Source organism: Coregonus clupeaformis, chromosome 33, assembly GCF_020615455.1.
Source record: "Coregonus clupeaformis isolate EN_2021a chromosome 33, ASM2061545v1, whole genome shotgun sequence".
Taxonomy (NCBI): Eukaryota; Metazoa; Chordata; class Actinopteri; order Salmoniformes; family Salmonidae; genus Coregonus; species Coregonus clupeaformis.
This window is the reverse complement of record NC_059224.1, coordinates 12,872,151-12,888,434: the sequence shown is the minus strand read 5'-3', so window position 1 is coordinate 12,888,434 and position 16,284 is coordinate 12,872,151. Positions and strand designations below refer to the sequence as shown.

Below are 16,284 nucleotides of genomic sequence, written 5' to 3'. Positions count from 1 at the left end.
TGCCTTCCAAAACACTTTATTGACATAGTGTCTCAACATCTGTAATTGACTGGAACATTATTGTCTCATCATTCACAACTAACGTTATCTTACAAACAACACACTGACAGACAGCTCATTCATTCACATGTTTCTTTTATCAGACGGCCAGATTCCATTCACTGTTTCCTGTCGAGGAACTGTGTGTAGGTGAAGGAGTCGGCCCAGTCCCCTGTCCTGCTCTTCTTCTCCAGGAACAGGCCCATGCTGTCTCTGGGGGGGTCTGCGATGCTGCGGCTCCACAGTGGCTCTGAGGTCCCCAGCAGCTCACGCACATGGGCAGAGATGGCCTACAGGTGGGCACAACACAGCGAGGAGGAGCTGAGTCAAACCGTAGGTTACTTAAGCAATAATGCACGAGGGGGTGTGGTATACGGCGATTATACCACGGCTAAGGGCTGTTCTTATGCACAACGCAAAGCGGAGTGCCTGGATACAGCCCTTAGCCATGGTATATTGGCCATATACCACAAACCCAGAGGTGCCTTATTGCTATTATAAACTGGTTACCAACGTAATTAGAGCAGTAAAAATAAATGTTTTGTCATACCCGTGGTATACGGTATTGCGTCTGAGCTCCTAGAATGTGTGGCTCTCCTTTTATTTTTCATATGGTCTGATATACCACGGCTTTCAGCCAATCAGCATTCAGGGCTCGAACCACCCAGTTTATAATAACATATTTATCACAGATTACTCAAGTGGCTACTCTAACAATGAAAATAAATGTCTTGAAAAATGGAAGGCAGTCTGGAGAAGGCAAGATCAGGTTGGACCATTCTAGCTGTCAGCCAATCAGCATTCAGGGCTCGAACCACCCAGTTTATAATAAAATATGTGTCACATTCAGTAGGGTACGTTGTAGAACGTTCAGATAGAAATGTATTGCATTTTAGAATAGACATGCCCCTCTGAAATGTATACACTCTTAGAAAAAAAGGTGCTATCTAGAACCTAAAAGGGTTCTTCGGCTGTCCCCATAGGAAAACCATTTGAACAACCCTTTTTTTGATTTGATTTGATTTGATTTTGGTTATAGGTAGAACCCTTTTGGTTCCAGGTGGAACCCTGTTGGGTTCCAGGTAGAACCCTTTCCAATGAGGGTTCTACATTGAACCCAAAAGGGTTCTACATGGAACCCAAAAGGGTTATCCTATTGGGACAGCCGAAGAACCCTTTTGGAATCTAAGAGTGAGGAAGAAATGGCAGCTCTGTTCATAGTATTTCTATCTGCAATATCCAGTTCGTTGCCCACTCCTAATTACAGGGGTGTTCAGGGCTGATAACCCTAACTCCCTCAAGCATTAATAATAGGCTATAAATGAGAGCATCACCATGCACATTAGACATATAAACCCTGGACCAGTTGAGCTGCTATCACCTGGTGAGTTGGCCTATGAAATATGAATTATTATCTGTGCTGCATCTGATTTTCTGTATTTGGCTGTGTATGATATAGCATGTTGTGCTGCCCATCATGAATAATTAGCCTACAACTGAGATGGGAAGATTGCCCAATGTTTTCTTATTTGGGTTGGAACAATCCTGCACACATTCATGTTGGCGCTCCCAGGACATTTTAGTGCAGAGATTACTGGAGTCTAGCGTATTTCTACTTTCCATTCAGACTTTTTAATAAAATAACTCTATTGAAATTAAAAGTAAGAGTCAAATAAAAGCTTAGAATTTGATAGCTTCGTAGCACCATCTCCTTACCTTCATATCCTCAAAGTCTGTGATTCCTAATCTTGGCAGATAGCGGCAATTTACATAAATCAGCTTTTTACCTGTGATGATGTTCTCAATGAAACAGGCCTGGGTGGATAAAGACAGAGTTGTTGAATAAGTGTCTGTCTATCACCAAAGTAGCCTACGCCTAGACTGCTTCTGTCTAAGCCACATCATTATAAAGTTACTCTGATGTTAGGCTAGATAAAATAAAACTGGAAAGTTACTTGGCATTGTGAAGAAATTAGTAACTAAGTTACTAAGTTGTTAACTTAATATATGATACTAGCTTACTCACTGTATAATGTGGATATCCTAAGGATCTTATCCATTTTGCCACGTCCTGGCAACTCCAGTGAAGGAACGCCATCTTGCCTGTGTGTCTGTTCCCATAGAAACTGCCACCTGTCGGGAAAGGTACTAATGTATCTCATTGTTCCATTGGGACATATTCCTTTGTTCGCGCAGACATTTAACATGTTAGGTAAGCAACAAAATACTTTCAAATGTATCCTGATGTAATTTATTTATAGCAATTAAACTCAGACCAAGGTCAACATAAAACGTGTCTGTCACATTATAGAAAGTGGAATCAGGAATAAAGTAATTTAGTGACTCATTGAATATGCTCTATTCTATTTATATTATAATGTTGTTGTTTTTTGTTTGTTTTTCTACCTTGTCCGAAAAAAATACCCTTGTTCTCGGGTGCACCATGATAGAGTTTATTTTTCGCTCAGTTGGATAAGAAAAAAAGTTGTGTAAGGTAGAATGATGGACTCTAATTGGGACCAATGAAAGACATGTAACAGAGCACTAACTTCGTGTCAGCGACGATTGGTCCCTATCATTAAAGGCCATCCAATGCGCTTCATACAATTTGGGGAGTTATTTCGTTTTCGCCAACTGATTGGTTTTCTTCCACGCTTTTGTCCCGCCCAGGTTGGGTCCTCTTCACCGCAATCAAGAATACCCATTTCACAGACTGTTAAAGCATCTGCTGCACTCGTCAATGTGGCTCAACCTCGCTGTCTCCAGTGAAAGATCAGATAAAAGGTGCAGCGTTTGCTCTTTCTACGTCCTCAGCCTGTTTGACGCCATGATTGTGTGACTGCTAGTCAGCTAACCCTTTCTAGTGGATAGAGGTGTCTATATTTTGGGTCTCACCAGCTGGGGTGTCCGTATATTGGGCTAAAAGCAATCACAGTCGCTTCAACCATGGCAGGGATTCTAGCAAGATCGTTATGGAGAAAAAAGGTAAACCACATTCCTCGTGCAGCTTTTCTAAATGCATTGTTTGTTTGAAACTTGAGTGGCTAGCTAGCTATCTTGCTAGAATGGCACGTTAGCTAGATCGCTAGCGGTCGCCACACTTTTCGATGTCGAAGCATGCACTTATAATTATTTCCCCCCTTGGCATTACAACATATAGCTATTTTCTGTAGCATGCAATTGGACGAGTTAACGTTAACTCGCGAGGTCAACTAGTTAGCTACAATGCTACATAGTTAGTTAGCTTAGCTAGTTGGCTTGCAGAAGTTTAGGCTTTTGGATCTTAGCCAATGGAAACTTCACATTGAAAAGTGATCCTCATGTGTTTTTTCTTTTAAAGGCACCCCTTAAGATGGGTCGCATTTGTTATTCGTCATCAGTGGTGAGTTAACGTCATGTAAACATAACTACATTTATGAGTGGTTGTATGTGTAACTACAGAAGACTTGTATTAGAATACATGCTCATACAATCTAGACATGCACAGATATGGTGGATGACCATTGTCCCCCTGTGCTTTTGTAACCTTGCAGCCCACCACCAAGTTGTTAATTGACGGCAAGTTTGTTGAGTCAAACACCTCAGAATGGCTGGACATTCACAACCCTGTAAGTATTACCGCATGGACACACACACTCACACATCACAACAGGAGTTCATACAAACCCCCAAAAGCAATGTATAAACCGGTCGGAAATTGCAGATTAAGAACTCTTTAGGGTGCCCCAGTCCCCAGTCCGCCTGGCCTTGCTGCTATTCCAGTTTCAACTGTTCTGCCTGCGGTTACGAAACCCCTACCTGTCCCAGACCTGCTGTTTTCAACTCTTAATGATCGGCTATGAAAAGCCAACTGAGATTTATTCCTGATTATTATTTGACCATGCTGTCACTTATGAACATTTTTGAACATCTTGGCATGGTTCTGTTATAATCTCCACCCGGCACAGCCAGAAGAGGACTGGCCACCCCTCATAGCCTGGTTCCTCTCTAGGTTTCTTCCTAGGTTTTGGCCTTTCTAGGGAGTTTTTCCTAGCCACCGTGCTTCTACACCTGCATTACTAGCTGTTTGGGGTTTTAGGCTGGGTTTCTGTACAGCACTTCGAGATATTAGCTGATGTACGAAGGGCTATATAAAATAAAATTGATTGATTGATTTAATATGTATGATTTGCAAAGTGTAGAAATGGGAGCCTATTCTTCATTGCCAGTTCAATTTAACCTTGACATGTTTATGCACTCACATTCACTATAACTCGGGCCTGTCTGCATCTACTTCATGTAAACTTACATTTTTACATTTTAGTCATTTAGCAGACGCTCTTATCCAGAGCGACTTACAGTTAGTTTATTTTTCTTACTGGCCCCCCTTGGGAATCGAACCCACAACCCTGGCGTTGCAAACGCCATGCTCTACCAACTGAGCTACATCCACTTGTCATTTTCTTGCTTTTGGCAAGGCATCAATACAGTGCCTTCGGAAAGTATTCGCACCCCTTGACTTTTTCCACATTTTGTTGTTACAAAGTGGGATTCAAATGGATTTAATTGTTGTCAATGATTTACACAATACTCTCAATGGAAGAACAATTCTATCATAAAAAAAATACTACACTAATCTTGATTAGATAAGTATTCAACCCCCTGAATCAATACATGTTAGAATCACCTTTGGAAGCAACTACAGCTGTGAGTCTCTAAAAGCTTTCCACACCTGGATTGTGCAAATTTTGCCCATTTATTATTTTAAAAAGTATTCTAGCTCTGGCAAATTGGTGGTTGATATTGCTGGACAACCATTTTCAGGTCTTGTCATAGATTTTCAAGCAGATTTAAGACAAAACTGTAACTCGCACCACTCAGGAACATTCACGGTCTTGGTACACAACTCCAGTGTAGATTTGGCCTTGTGTTATAGGGTATTGTCCTGCTGAAAGGTGAATTTATCTCCCAGTGTCTGGTGGAAAGCAGACTGAAGCAGGTTTTTCTTGGGAATTTTGCCCTTAGCTACGTTTCTTTTTTTTTTTTTTTTATCCTGAAACTCCCCAGTCCTTAACGATTACAAACATACCCATAACATGATGCAGTCACCACTATGCTTGAAAATATGGAGTGTGGTACTCAGTAATGTTTGGGGCAAATCCAATACAACACATACTTTGTATTCATGACAAAAAGTGAATTGCTTGGCCACAATTTTTTTTGCAGTATTACTTTAGTGCCTTGTTGCAAACAGGATGCATATTTTGGCATGTTTTTTTATTCTCTACAGGCTTCCTTTTCACTCTGTCAATTAGGTTAGTATTGTGAAGTAACTACAATGTTGTTGATCATCCTCAGTTTTCTCCTATCACAGTCATTAAACTCTGTAACCAGGGCCTAAAATGAACACCTGCCAAATGCGGATAGATTTTAGCATTGGCAGTTAAGATGTCTATTTCACCAGCCACGTTGGCGGGTGGTCAGGGCTCCACAGTGTGAGCATTTCACTCGCATTTGTGAATAATAACACGCAAATTAAATACTTAAAAATCATACAATGTGATTTTCTGGATTTTTGTTTTAGATTCCGTCTCTCACAGTTGAAGTGTACCTATAATACAAATTACAGACCTTTACATGCTTTTGTAAGTAGGAAAACCTGCAAAATCGGCAGTGTATCAAATACTTGTTCTCCCCACTGTGTGTGTGTATGTATATGTGTGTGTATATATATATATATTACTGCTCAAAAAAATAAAGGGAACACTAAAATAACACATCCTAGATCTGAATGAAATAATCTTATTAAATACTTTTTTCTTTACATAGTTGAATGTGCTGACAACAATCACACAAAAATTATCAATGGAAATCAAATTTATTAACCCATGGAGGTCTGGATTTGGAGTCACCCTCAAAATTAAAGTGGAAAACCACACTACAGGCTGATCCAACTTTGATGTAATGTCCTTAAAACAAGTCAAAATGAGGCTCAGTAGTGTGTGTGGCCTCCACGTGCCTATATGACCTCCCTACAACGCCTGGGCATGCTCCTGATGAGGTGGCGGATGGTCTCCTGAGGGATCTCCTCCCAGACCTGGACTAAAGCATCCGCCAACTCCTGGACAGTCTGTGGTGCAATGTGGCGTTGGTGGATGGAGCGAGACATGATGTCCCAGATGTGCTCAATTGGATTCAGGTCTGGCGAACGGGCAGGCCAGTCCATAGCATCAATGCCTTCCTCTTGCAGGAACTGCTGACACACTCCAGCCACATGAGGTCTAGCATTGTCTTGCATTAGGAGGAACCCAGAGCCAACCGCACCAGCATATGGTCTCACAAGGGGTCTGAGGATCTCATCTCGGTACCTAATGGCAGTCAGGCTACCTCTGGCGAGCACATGGAGGGCTGTGCGGCCCCCCAAAGAAATGCCACCCCACACCATGACTGACCCACCACCAAACCGGTCATGCTGGAGGATGTTGCAGGCAGCAGAACGTTCTCCACGGCGTCTCCAGACTCTGTCACATGCTCAGTGTGAACCTGCTTTCATCTGTGAAGAGCACAGGGCGCCAGTGGGGAATTTGCCAATCTTGGTGTTCTCTGGCAAATGCCAAACGTCCTGCACAGTGTTGGGCTGTAAGCACAACCCCCACCTGTGGACGTCGGGCCCTCATACCACCCTCATGGAGTCTGTTTCTGACCATTTGAGCAGACGCATGCACATTTGTGGCCTACTGGAGGTCATTTTGCAGGGCTCTGGCAGTGCTCCTCCTTGCGCAGAGGTAGCAGTCCTGCTGCTGGGTTGTTGCCCTCCTACGGCCTCCTCCACGTCTCCTGATGTACTGGCCTGTCTCCTGGTAGCGCCTCCATGCTCTGGACACTACGCTGACAGACACAGCAAACCTTCTTGCCACAGCTCGCATTGATGTGCCATCCTGGATGAGCTGCACTACCTGAGCCACTTGTGTGGGTTGTAGACTCCGTCTCATGCTACCACTAGAGTGAAAGCACCGCCAGCATTCAAAAGTGACCAATACATCAGCCAGGAAGCATAGGAACTGAGAAGTGGTCTGTGGTCACCACCTGCAAAACCAGTCCTTTATTGGGGGGTGTCTTGCTAATTGCCTATAATTTCCACCTGTTGTCTTCCATTTGCACAACAGCATGTGACATTTATTGTCAATTAGTGTTGCTTCCTAAGTGGACAGTTTGATTTCACAGAAATGTGATTGACTTGGAGTTACATTGTGTTGTTTAAGTGTTCCCTTTATTTTTTTGAGCAGTGTGTGTGTGTTCTGAAAGGCCCCAGTCTGCAACACCACTAAGCAACGGGCACTTTTGGTGTTCGCCAAAAGGCATTTGGGAGATTCCCCAAACATATGGAAGAAGGTACTCTGGTCAGATGAGAGAAATTGAGCTTTTTGGCCATCAAGGAAAACGCTATGTCTGGCGCAAACACCTCTCATCACCCCGAGAACACCATCCCCACAGTGAAGCATGGTGGTGGCAGCATCATGCTGTGGGGATGTTTTTCATCGGCAGGGTCAGAATTGAAGGAATGATGGATGGCGCTAAATACAGGGAAATTCTTGAGGGAAACCTGTTTTCAGTCTTCCAGAGATTTGAGACTGGGACGGAGGTTCACCTTCCAGCAGGACAATGACCCTAAGCATCCTGCTAAAGCAACACTCGAGTGGTTTAAGGGGAAACATTTAAATGTCTTGGAATGGCCTAGTCAAAGCCCAGACCTCAATCCCATTGAGTCTGTGGTATGACTTAAAGATTGCTGTACACTAGCGGAACCCATCCTACTTGAAGGAGCTGGAGCAGTTTTGCCTTGAAGAATGGGCAAAAATCCCAGTGGCTAGATGTGCCAAGCTTATAGAGACATACCCCAAGAGACTTGCAGCTGTAATTGCTGCAAAAGGTGGCTCTACAAAGTATTGACTTTGGGGGGGTGAAAACTTGAGCGTGCATAACAATTGTTTTTTTGGTCTTATTTGTTGTTTGTTTCACATAAAAAAATATTTAGCATCTTCAAAGTGGTAGGCATGTTGTGTAAATCAAATGATACAAACCCCCCAAAAATCCATTTGAATTCCAGGTTGTAAGGCAACAAAATAGGAAAAATGCAAAGGGGGGTGAATAATTTAGCAAGCCACTGTACATTGTTTTGTTCACAAGCTAGGTTGTTTTTCTATGTTTGAGTTTCAACTGCTAGGGAAGAGAAGACCGCTTCTACTAGTCAGACTCGATCTCACACTATTACGGTAGCCTCCCGCCCTTAAAGGGGCAGGTGAACATTTTTGTATAATCTGTGATACTGTATTTTGGTTAAAAGACTCAGGTCACTACAAAATGTAATTAAACAATATACCACAAGTTATTTCTTACTAGTAATTAATACATTTTATTGTTTTAGCAACAATACCAAGTATGTTCATCTGTTTCGTTGCTGTAATTTTAGAGGCCCCAAAATATTTTGCCTGGTAAATTTGTGGCTGGTAGATTGGACCAAAAAGTAAATGTTTATGCCCTGTCTAACTGTTTTTAAAGTCACCATTGGCCTCATGGTGAAATCCTTGAGCGGTTTTCTTCCTCTTCGGCAACAGAGTTAGGAAGGATACCTGTATCTTTGTAGTGACTGGTCAAGGGGTGGGACTACTTTCTGAAGGCGCTGTATACTGCTGTTGAATGCAGAAACAACCAACTACCCAGAAGACCATCACTCTCTTACCTACAAATCATTTAATTTTAAAGCTGCAATATGTAACTTTTTGGGTGACCTGTCCAAATTCATATAGAAATGTGAGTTATAGATCTGTCATTCTAATTGAAAGCAATTCTAAGAAGCGGTAGATCTGTTCTATGTGCGCTATTTCTATGCTTCCCGTTCTTAAATTTCGTTTTTGCGTCTTTCTTTCGGTTTTGTACACCAGCTTCAAACAACTGAAAATACAACATTTTTTGGTAATGGAAAATATATTTCAGTGGTTTAGATGGTAATATGATTCTCTATGCTATAATTGCTTGTCTCACAAACTGAAATTAGGCTAACTGTGAATTTTAGCATCCAGGAAATTGTGACACGGTTTCTGCATATTGCACTTTTAAATATTAGCCTAAAAATAAAAACCTTAGGTAAATATTCTCATAGCGGAAGGCAGAAAAGTCAACAACAAAAAATGCTGATAGTGATTTAATATGTAGCAGAGCCAGCTGTAGTTGGCCTCCAATGCCACATTCTCTGTCAGATAAAATGTAGTCAGCCTGCACTGGAGTATCCTTTGTACTGGCCATTCATATTTAAAGTTCAGCTACAGTAGAGGCGCTACTGTGGACTGTCATGTGGTTTACCTCAGAAGGGAAATTTCAGGGGTGTATTCAGTGAGGTGAAGCATTATAAATATGTAAGCTGTGATTTTGCAGTAGCAAGTTGGCTTTGAAAAAGTAAAAGAGGAGACTTGAATTCCAGGATCCGGTCAAAGTAAAAGTTTGAATAAAGAGCTTTGTGGTCATGTGAAAATGCAAAAGGCCTGATGGTAAAAAGGCAAGTGGCTAAAAACAAAACCAAGGCAATAGCATCGTGGTAGCTCATGGCTCAAAAGGCACATTCTCCTTCGGAGTCTGAACATTTATATAGTCATTCTGAATTACGTATATGCATCATTACAGATGTTGGTTGATGTAAACCTGATACAACTTTCAATTGAACAGTGAGACATCTGCTACTTTGGGTACAGAGTGAAAATTCAGTAGTTCAGTAAGTTCAAGATTGGATTGTCAGTTCCTGAGGCATATAGATTGAAAACACTTGTAGACCTTTACTTCAGGCCGTTTTTAAGTTGTGTAAGCAATTAAACAGGCTAATCATATTATGATTCTAAGCAAAAATATGAGGAGGTGGTGGTTGTCGATCATGTTCGTCGTCAGGCATCTGGCTGGCCCCCACAAATAGAACATTTAGAAATGCAATCTGACTCAACTCCCAATTCTACATGTCATGACACTCATACCTGTACAAAATAAATAAAAATCTCTCAAGTTTCTTAAATGTTACACCCTCCTGGACAGGCCCCAGATGTAGTTGGTCTCCGTTCACAATGACCTGGTTCTCTTTTCCCTCTTCTCTCCCTACCTCAGGCCACTAACGAGGTGGTGGGTCGTGTGCCCAAAGCCACCCAGACGGAGATGCTGGCTGCAGTAGACTCCTGCTCCAGGTCCTACGCCTCCTGGTCAGAGACTTCCATCCTCACCCGCCAGCAGATCTTCCTCCGATACCAGCAGCTCATCAAGGAAAACATAGTAAGGAATGCCCCTGGTCTGAAATCGGGCATCCATAGGAGTGGTTCCCAAATATTTAGTTCAGTGTGATCAATTGAATGCCTTTTGAAGTGTATTGTGAACCGTGTTCCGCAGAATAGCTGCAAACATGTCTTAGCAATAGCCGGGTCCTAAAACAATGTTTTATCAAAGATGATTGGCTAATTTATTTATTTTCTTCTATGTTTACAGAAAGAGTTGGCCAGGCTGATCACCCTGGAGCAAGGCAAGACTCTAGCCGACGCGGAGGGAGACGTTTTCAGAGGACTGCGTGAGTAGACAGTCACCTTCAGTAGGCATGGGAAACGGGAGAAAATGTTTATTTGAAACAGGGAGAGATGGCTACTACAAGAACTTGTCCAATAAAAAAAGTATTATTTTAGTTCTCTGTAGTGTGTATTGGGGTCTCTGTTTCTCTTGATCTCCATTAGCACCACATGTATTTGACCCTCTGCCCACCACTTGTATCTTTCACTCTTACTCTGATCTCTACCTCCACATGTACTGTGTTTGACCTTCTACTCCCTGGTTTTGCTCACAGTCTCTCTGCTCCTCTCTGCCCCCTAGAGGTGGCGGAGCACGCCTGCAGCATCACCTCCCTGATGATGGGGGAGACTCTGCCCTCTGTCACCAAAGACATGGATATCTACACCTACCGCATGCCCATCGGGGTGTGTGCCGGCATCGCCCCCTTCAACTTCCCTGCCATGATCCCTCTGTGGATGTTCCCCATGGGCATGGTGTGTGGCAACACATACCTGATGAAACCCTCTGAGCGCGTCCCAGGGTGCACCATGCTGCTGGCCAAGCTGCTGCAGGATGCAGGGTTGCCCGACGGGACCCTGAACATAATCCACGGACAGCATGCTGGTGAGAGGGGGCAGTGTGTGTTTATTAGTCTTTATAAAACATGCTATGTGTGTCCTGTTTCACAGGATGCAAAGAAGCACGCTATGCTGATCATGTGTGTTAGTTAGTGCTGTGTCTACAGGACCATTCAAAGACTACCGATATACCTCAAGCATTATGTTAAACGCTTAGCATAATGTGTGTAGGTAAATGTATTTAAGTGCGTTAGGGGAGAGGAGTCCATATAAGAAACACCAAGGGGATTACACCGCCATCTTGTGCCCTTACAGTGCCATGTAAATAATGATGCTGAGTGAAATGATATGACCTTTGACATCTTTCTGTAGCTGTGAACTTCATCTGTGACCACCCTGCCATCAAGGCCATCAGCTTTGTGGGCTCCAACCAGGCAGGAGAGTACATCTACGAGAGAGGATCCAAGAACGGCAAGAGAGTGCAGTCCAACATGGTAAATATGATGACCAACCACTGTTCTATGAATGGGGTCAATTGGGGATTAAATGACTGAAGAATCCCTTACGCATTTAGGGAAACATGTCTGCCTTAAAAGTGCAATATGCAGAAATCGCTCCGCCATTTCCCAGTTGCTAAAATTTGAATAGTTCACCTAATTTCAGTTTGTGACAAAACAAGTATGTAGACAATCATTCTACCATCCTAACTGATGTGAAATATATTTTCAATATCCAAAAATATTGTATTTTCAATTGTTTTGTAGTGTTCAAAACCGAAAGACGCAAAAACAAAACTTCGGAATGGGAAGCATAGAAATAGCGCACATAGAACAGACATGCCACTTAAACATTCTTTCAATGAGAATGACAGATCTATAACTCACTTTTCTATGTGAACTTGGTCTGGTCACCCAAAAAGTTACATATTGCAGCTTTTAAATAGTTTACCGTGTCCTTAACCATACTGCAAGATTAATAGTTATACTTCATTATCAAGGCTGAGCCAGTAGATGGCTGTAGATCCTTGAGTTTTTTTCTTGAGATACTTATTGTTTAGGCCTACTGTATGTCTTTGCACATTCCTAAAATGTATTGCAGTAAAAGTAACAACCTGTGTGTTCTGGCTTGTAGGGAGCTAAGAACCACGGTGTGGTGATGCCTGACGCCAACAAGGAGAACACGCTGAACCAGCTGGTGGGCGCGGCCTTCGGCGCAGCAGGACAGCGTTGTATGGCTCTCTCAACTGCCATTCTGGTAGGCGAGGCTCGTGATTGGCTCCCAGAGCTGGTGGAGCGCTCCAAAGCGCTGCGCGTCAATGCAGGTACCTCATCCTTTTACCTAAAAGACTCACTACTCCCTGTGTGAATTTATGACTTGCTAGTTTTTTTTCTTGCACATCTCCAGTTTTTTTTTCCCATGTGAAAAAATACCTGTTAATCAAACATTTGAAATAGTACATCTAATATGACCGCCAGCACCAGTCCACATACCGTATCGTGCAATATTGCTCAGAATTGGAATGTCCATCCTATGAATTCTAATTCCATGTTTTCTTCCTCTGTGTGGGTGTATCTAGGTGACCAGCCAGGTGCTGACGTGGGTCCACTGATCTCCCCTGAGGCCAGGGCCCGTGTTGAGATGTTGATCCAGAGTGGCGTGGACGAGGGAGCTACGCTGCTGCTGGATGGACGCAATGTCCACGTCAAAGGATATGAGAACGGAAACTTCGTAGGACCCACCATCATCAGCAACGTTACAGTAAGGGGGGTGGGGTCTATGGAACCCACCTGGCTTTGAACCTGGGTCAGCTGACTGATTAACTGTCAGTAGCTGAGCTAAAGCCAAGGTTTCCTCATCTACAAGTATTCAGGTTACATTATTACATTACATCATGTAACTTTTGGTGAACCACCGCACCTCTATACTTAAGCAATAAGGCACAAGGGGGTGTGATATATGGCCAATATAGCACGGCTAAGGGCTGTTCTCAACCAAGGCACAACGCAGAGTGCCTGGATATAGCCCTTAGCCGTGGTATATTGGGTATATACTACAAACCCCCAAGGTGCCTTATTGCTATTATGAACTATTATAATTACCAACGTAATTAGAACAGAAAAAATACGTGTTTTGTCATACCCGTGGTACACGGTCTGATATACCACAGCTTTCAGCCAATCAGCATTGAGGGCTTGAACCACCCAGTTTATAATTGGTCTTTTTTTTTTATCACTGGAGTATCTCACAACAACGCTGAACCTTGGTACAGTGGAAATGACACTTTAACATAAAGGAGCTAAACATTAACAAACTTCCGACATACCTGCAGTAGCTCTGTTGTAACTCACTGTTACAGTAGCATAGGAGTATTTAACCCTTGTCCTGCAGTACTAGCTAACTAAAGCCCCCTCTTGTGGGCAGGGGTTGGAACCACATTTATTTATTTTCCAACTGTTCTGTTCTGAGCAGAACCCCTATTTTATTTTGTTCCGACAAGCATAAAGTTCTGAACCGGTTCAAACCCCAGAAAACTAACAGTTCATGTTTTTTTTTTTTTTACATTGTGAAATCAAGATCGTTTTTACATTTAGCGCATTCATTTACTCCACCAATTTTACTGGTAGGGAGAGCAAGAGGAGTGGACATGGAGGGGGCATGCTTGAAGCGCTGGGCATCATGTCATGAATTGGAATGTGTTTAGGCTATAACTAGCATCGTAACATCACTGAAATATATCTATCACTACACATTAGAAATATTTATGGAACAATAAATAACATTAAAATAACGGTTCTGTTCCGGAACATTAGAGATCCATTTCTGTTCCTCAATGTTCTTCTTTTTCATTTTTGGTTCAGTTCCCTGAAACGGGTTCAACCCCTGCTTGTAGGTTAATAATGTCTGGCTGGAGTTAAGCCTGACTTGACCAGTGATGTCTGTCTGCTATATGGAGAACATGCCTGATAAATAATTAGACACATTGATGGTTGTGTAATCTTGTCCATATGGAGAGGAGATAACACAAAGTGCCTTTGTCAACCTGACTGTGTTCTGCTGTAAGTTTTGGCATGTGTACGTTCCCATGGCAACTTTACACTTTTTCTCATGTTCACTATCCTTCAGGTTTTCGGGTGTGAATTTTCAACTCGTACAGTTCTGTGTATCCACTTCCATAACCATTGTCATACCACTTCACTTATTATATTGGATCTTTCCTTTCAAAGCTGATTTGCCTTCAACTCATTTGGCAGGCCTGCAATAGTAATACATGATAGTCCACTCATTCTCTATTCTTTACATAATATCTTGTAGAACATTGACAGGGAGTTTCATCTCATGCTTTTCCACTCCTCCTCACCCCAGCCGGCGATGAAGTGCTACACGGAGGAGATCTTTGGGCCGGTGCTGGTGGTTCTGGAGGCAGACACTCTGGACGATGCAATCTCCCTGGTCAACAACAACCAGTATGGCAATGGAACCGCCATCTTCACTACCAACGGCGCTACCGCCCGCAAGTACACACACGAAGTGGATGTTGGACAGGTGAGCCATAGTTCAACGTTCAGAGAATTCCAGTAGGTGCTTAGGGAAGTAAGACTTGTGTGATTTGATGTCAAGTATTGCAAGTGGTTTCCCATTGATCATTGGATGACTTAATTTCCTGATAGATGGGTGATTCATAGCTTGTGGTGACTCAGTGGGGGTTTAATCTGCTTTTAATGGGATTTAAGATTCTGAGGGACAACCATCTATTGTTCACAGCACGATTTTGCAACAATGCACAAGGCTTTTTCATGGATCCTTCAAGCTGTAATTTCTATGTCGACGTTTAGCTCATGATTCATAATGTGATCTGTGTGTCTGTCAGATTGGCGTGAACGTGCCCATACCCGTCCCCCTGCCCATGTTCTCCTTTACCGGCTCCAGAGGTTCCTTCAGGGGGGACACCAACTTCTACGGCAAACAGGTTAGCTCAACACCGGCAACGACCAGCACAAGCCCACAAAACCGTTTCTCACCCACCGATTTTATTATACGACCATATTGATCCTACGTTTTTTCAGACAACTATATATGAGGTGGAAGATTTCTATGGTTGACAGTCTCTTCTGTGTTCTCGCTACAGGGCATCCAGTTCTACACTCAGATCAAGACGGTGACATCACAGTGGAAGGCTGAGGACGCCACGACTAAGGTTGCAGCCGTTACCATGCCAACCATGCGCTAAACGGAATGTACGCTCGTAAATGTGGTGTTCTCTCCCTGGCACAACGTTCTACACACTACTGACATTCAAGGGGCTAGCAGCCAAGGAGTATGAACAACTGATACAACGTTATTGCAGTCATGTAATATGTTTTATGCCGAGTGTACTATATGAGCAAAGCTTTTGTAATTTGGAGTTTGACCCTGTTAATGAAAGTAGTGGTGGCAGATTAAATCTGAAATGCACTGTTACTATAGCCTCAAACCCTTCTGTTTAAACACTAGACATATGCTGCTCCTGGGAGTTCCTTGAGAACGATGGACTACGTGGAATGCAAAGGGTGAGAGAAGGTCTCTGTTGCACATAGGCAAAGATCTAGGATCAGTACTCCCCTCGCATCCTAACTATAACCATTAGGAGGGGAACAACGGCACACTGACCGTAGATAAGTGCTTCACCCCAGTCCCACAGCCATCATGGTCATTAGTGTCCCCAACCTGTGGAACAGAGACACTGTCAGTGTTAGTATTTGTGAGTGCATTCGAAAAATCCAATTTGTGACGTGTCCTGTTTTACATGGAATAAAGATGTCCATTGAATACTGTTGCTAAGCATACTTCTTCCTATGCCTCATCACTGAGCTCTATAACTACAGTGAGGGGGGGAGTATTTGATCCCCTGCTGATTTTGTACGTTTGCCCACTGACAAAGACATGATCAGTCTATAATTTTAATGGTAGGTTTATTTGAACAGTGAGACACAGAAATCCAGAAAAACGCATGTCAAAAATGTTATAAATTGATTTGCATTTTAATGAGGGAAATAAGTATTTGAGCCCTCTGCAAAACAAGACTTAGTACTTGGTGGCAAAACCCTTGTTGGCAATCACAGAGGTCAGATGTTTCTTG

The 16,284-nt window shown here is 42.8% G+C and overlaps 2 protein-coding genes across 4 annotated transcripts; one reads left to right on the top strand and one right to left on the bottom strand.

The window, feature by feature from the left end:
* On the bottom strand, positions 1 to 2,551 carry LOC121548683 (sterile alpha motif domain-containing protein 15). Of its 2 annotated transcripts, XM_041860204.1 has the most exons (4): positions 2,446 to 2,551; positions 2,066 to 2,172; positions 1,756 to 1,854; positions 1 to 329 (listed from the first exon to the last, which is right to left on the bottom strand). In XM_041860204.1, the coding sequence occupies exons 2-4, from the start codon at positions 2,135 to 2,137 to the stop codon at positions 159 to 161; spliced, it is 342 nt and encodes a 113-aa protein (XP_041716138.1). In that variant the 5' UTR covers positions 2,138 to 2,172; positions 2,446 to 2,551; the 3' UTR covers positions 1 to 158. The 2 variants fall into 2 exon arrangements, with proteins under 2 accessions (XP_041716138.1, XP_041716139.1); XM_041860205.1 differs by lacking the exon at positions 2,446 to 2,551 and having other exon boundaries at positions 2,066 to 2,251.
* Positions 2,552 to 2,711: 160 nt separating this feature from the next.
* Positions 2,712 to 15,974, top strand: LOC121548682 (methylmalonate-semialdehyde dehydrogenase [acylating], mitochondrial). Of its 2 annotated transcripts, XM_041860202.2 has the most exons (12): positions 2,716 to 3,024; positions 3,380 to 3,421; positions 3,573 to 3,647; positions 10,165 to 10,326; positions 10,537 to 10,615; positions 10,912 to 11,214; positions 11,541 to 11,662; positions 12,300 to 12,489; positions 12,745 to 12,926; positions 14,532 to 14,711; positions 15,037 to 15,135; positions 15,295 to 15,974. In XM_041860202.2, exons 1-12 carry the CDS (start codon positions 2,986 to 2,988, stop codon positions 15,394 to 15,396), a joined length of 1,575 nt encoding a protein of 524 aa, XP_041716136.1. In that variant the 5' UTR covers positions 2,716 to 2,985; the 3' UTR covers positions 15,397 to 15,974. The 2 variants fall into 2 exon arrangements, with proteins under 2 accessions (XP_041716137.1, XP_041716136.1); XM_041860203.2 differs by lacking the exon at positions 3,380 to 3,421 and having other exon boundaries at positions 2,712 to 3,024.
* The last annotated feature ends 310 nt before the right edge of the window (positions 15,975 to 16,284 follow it).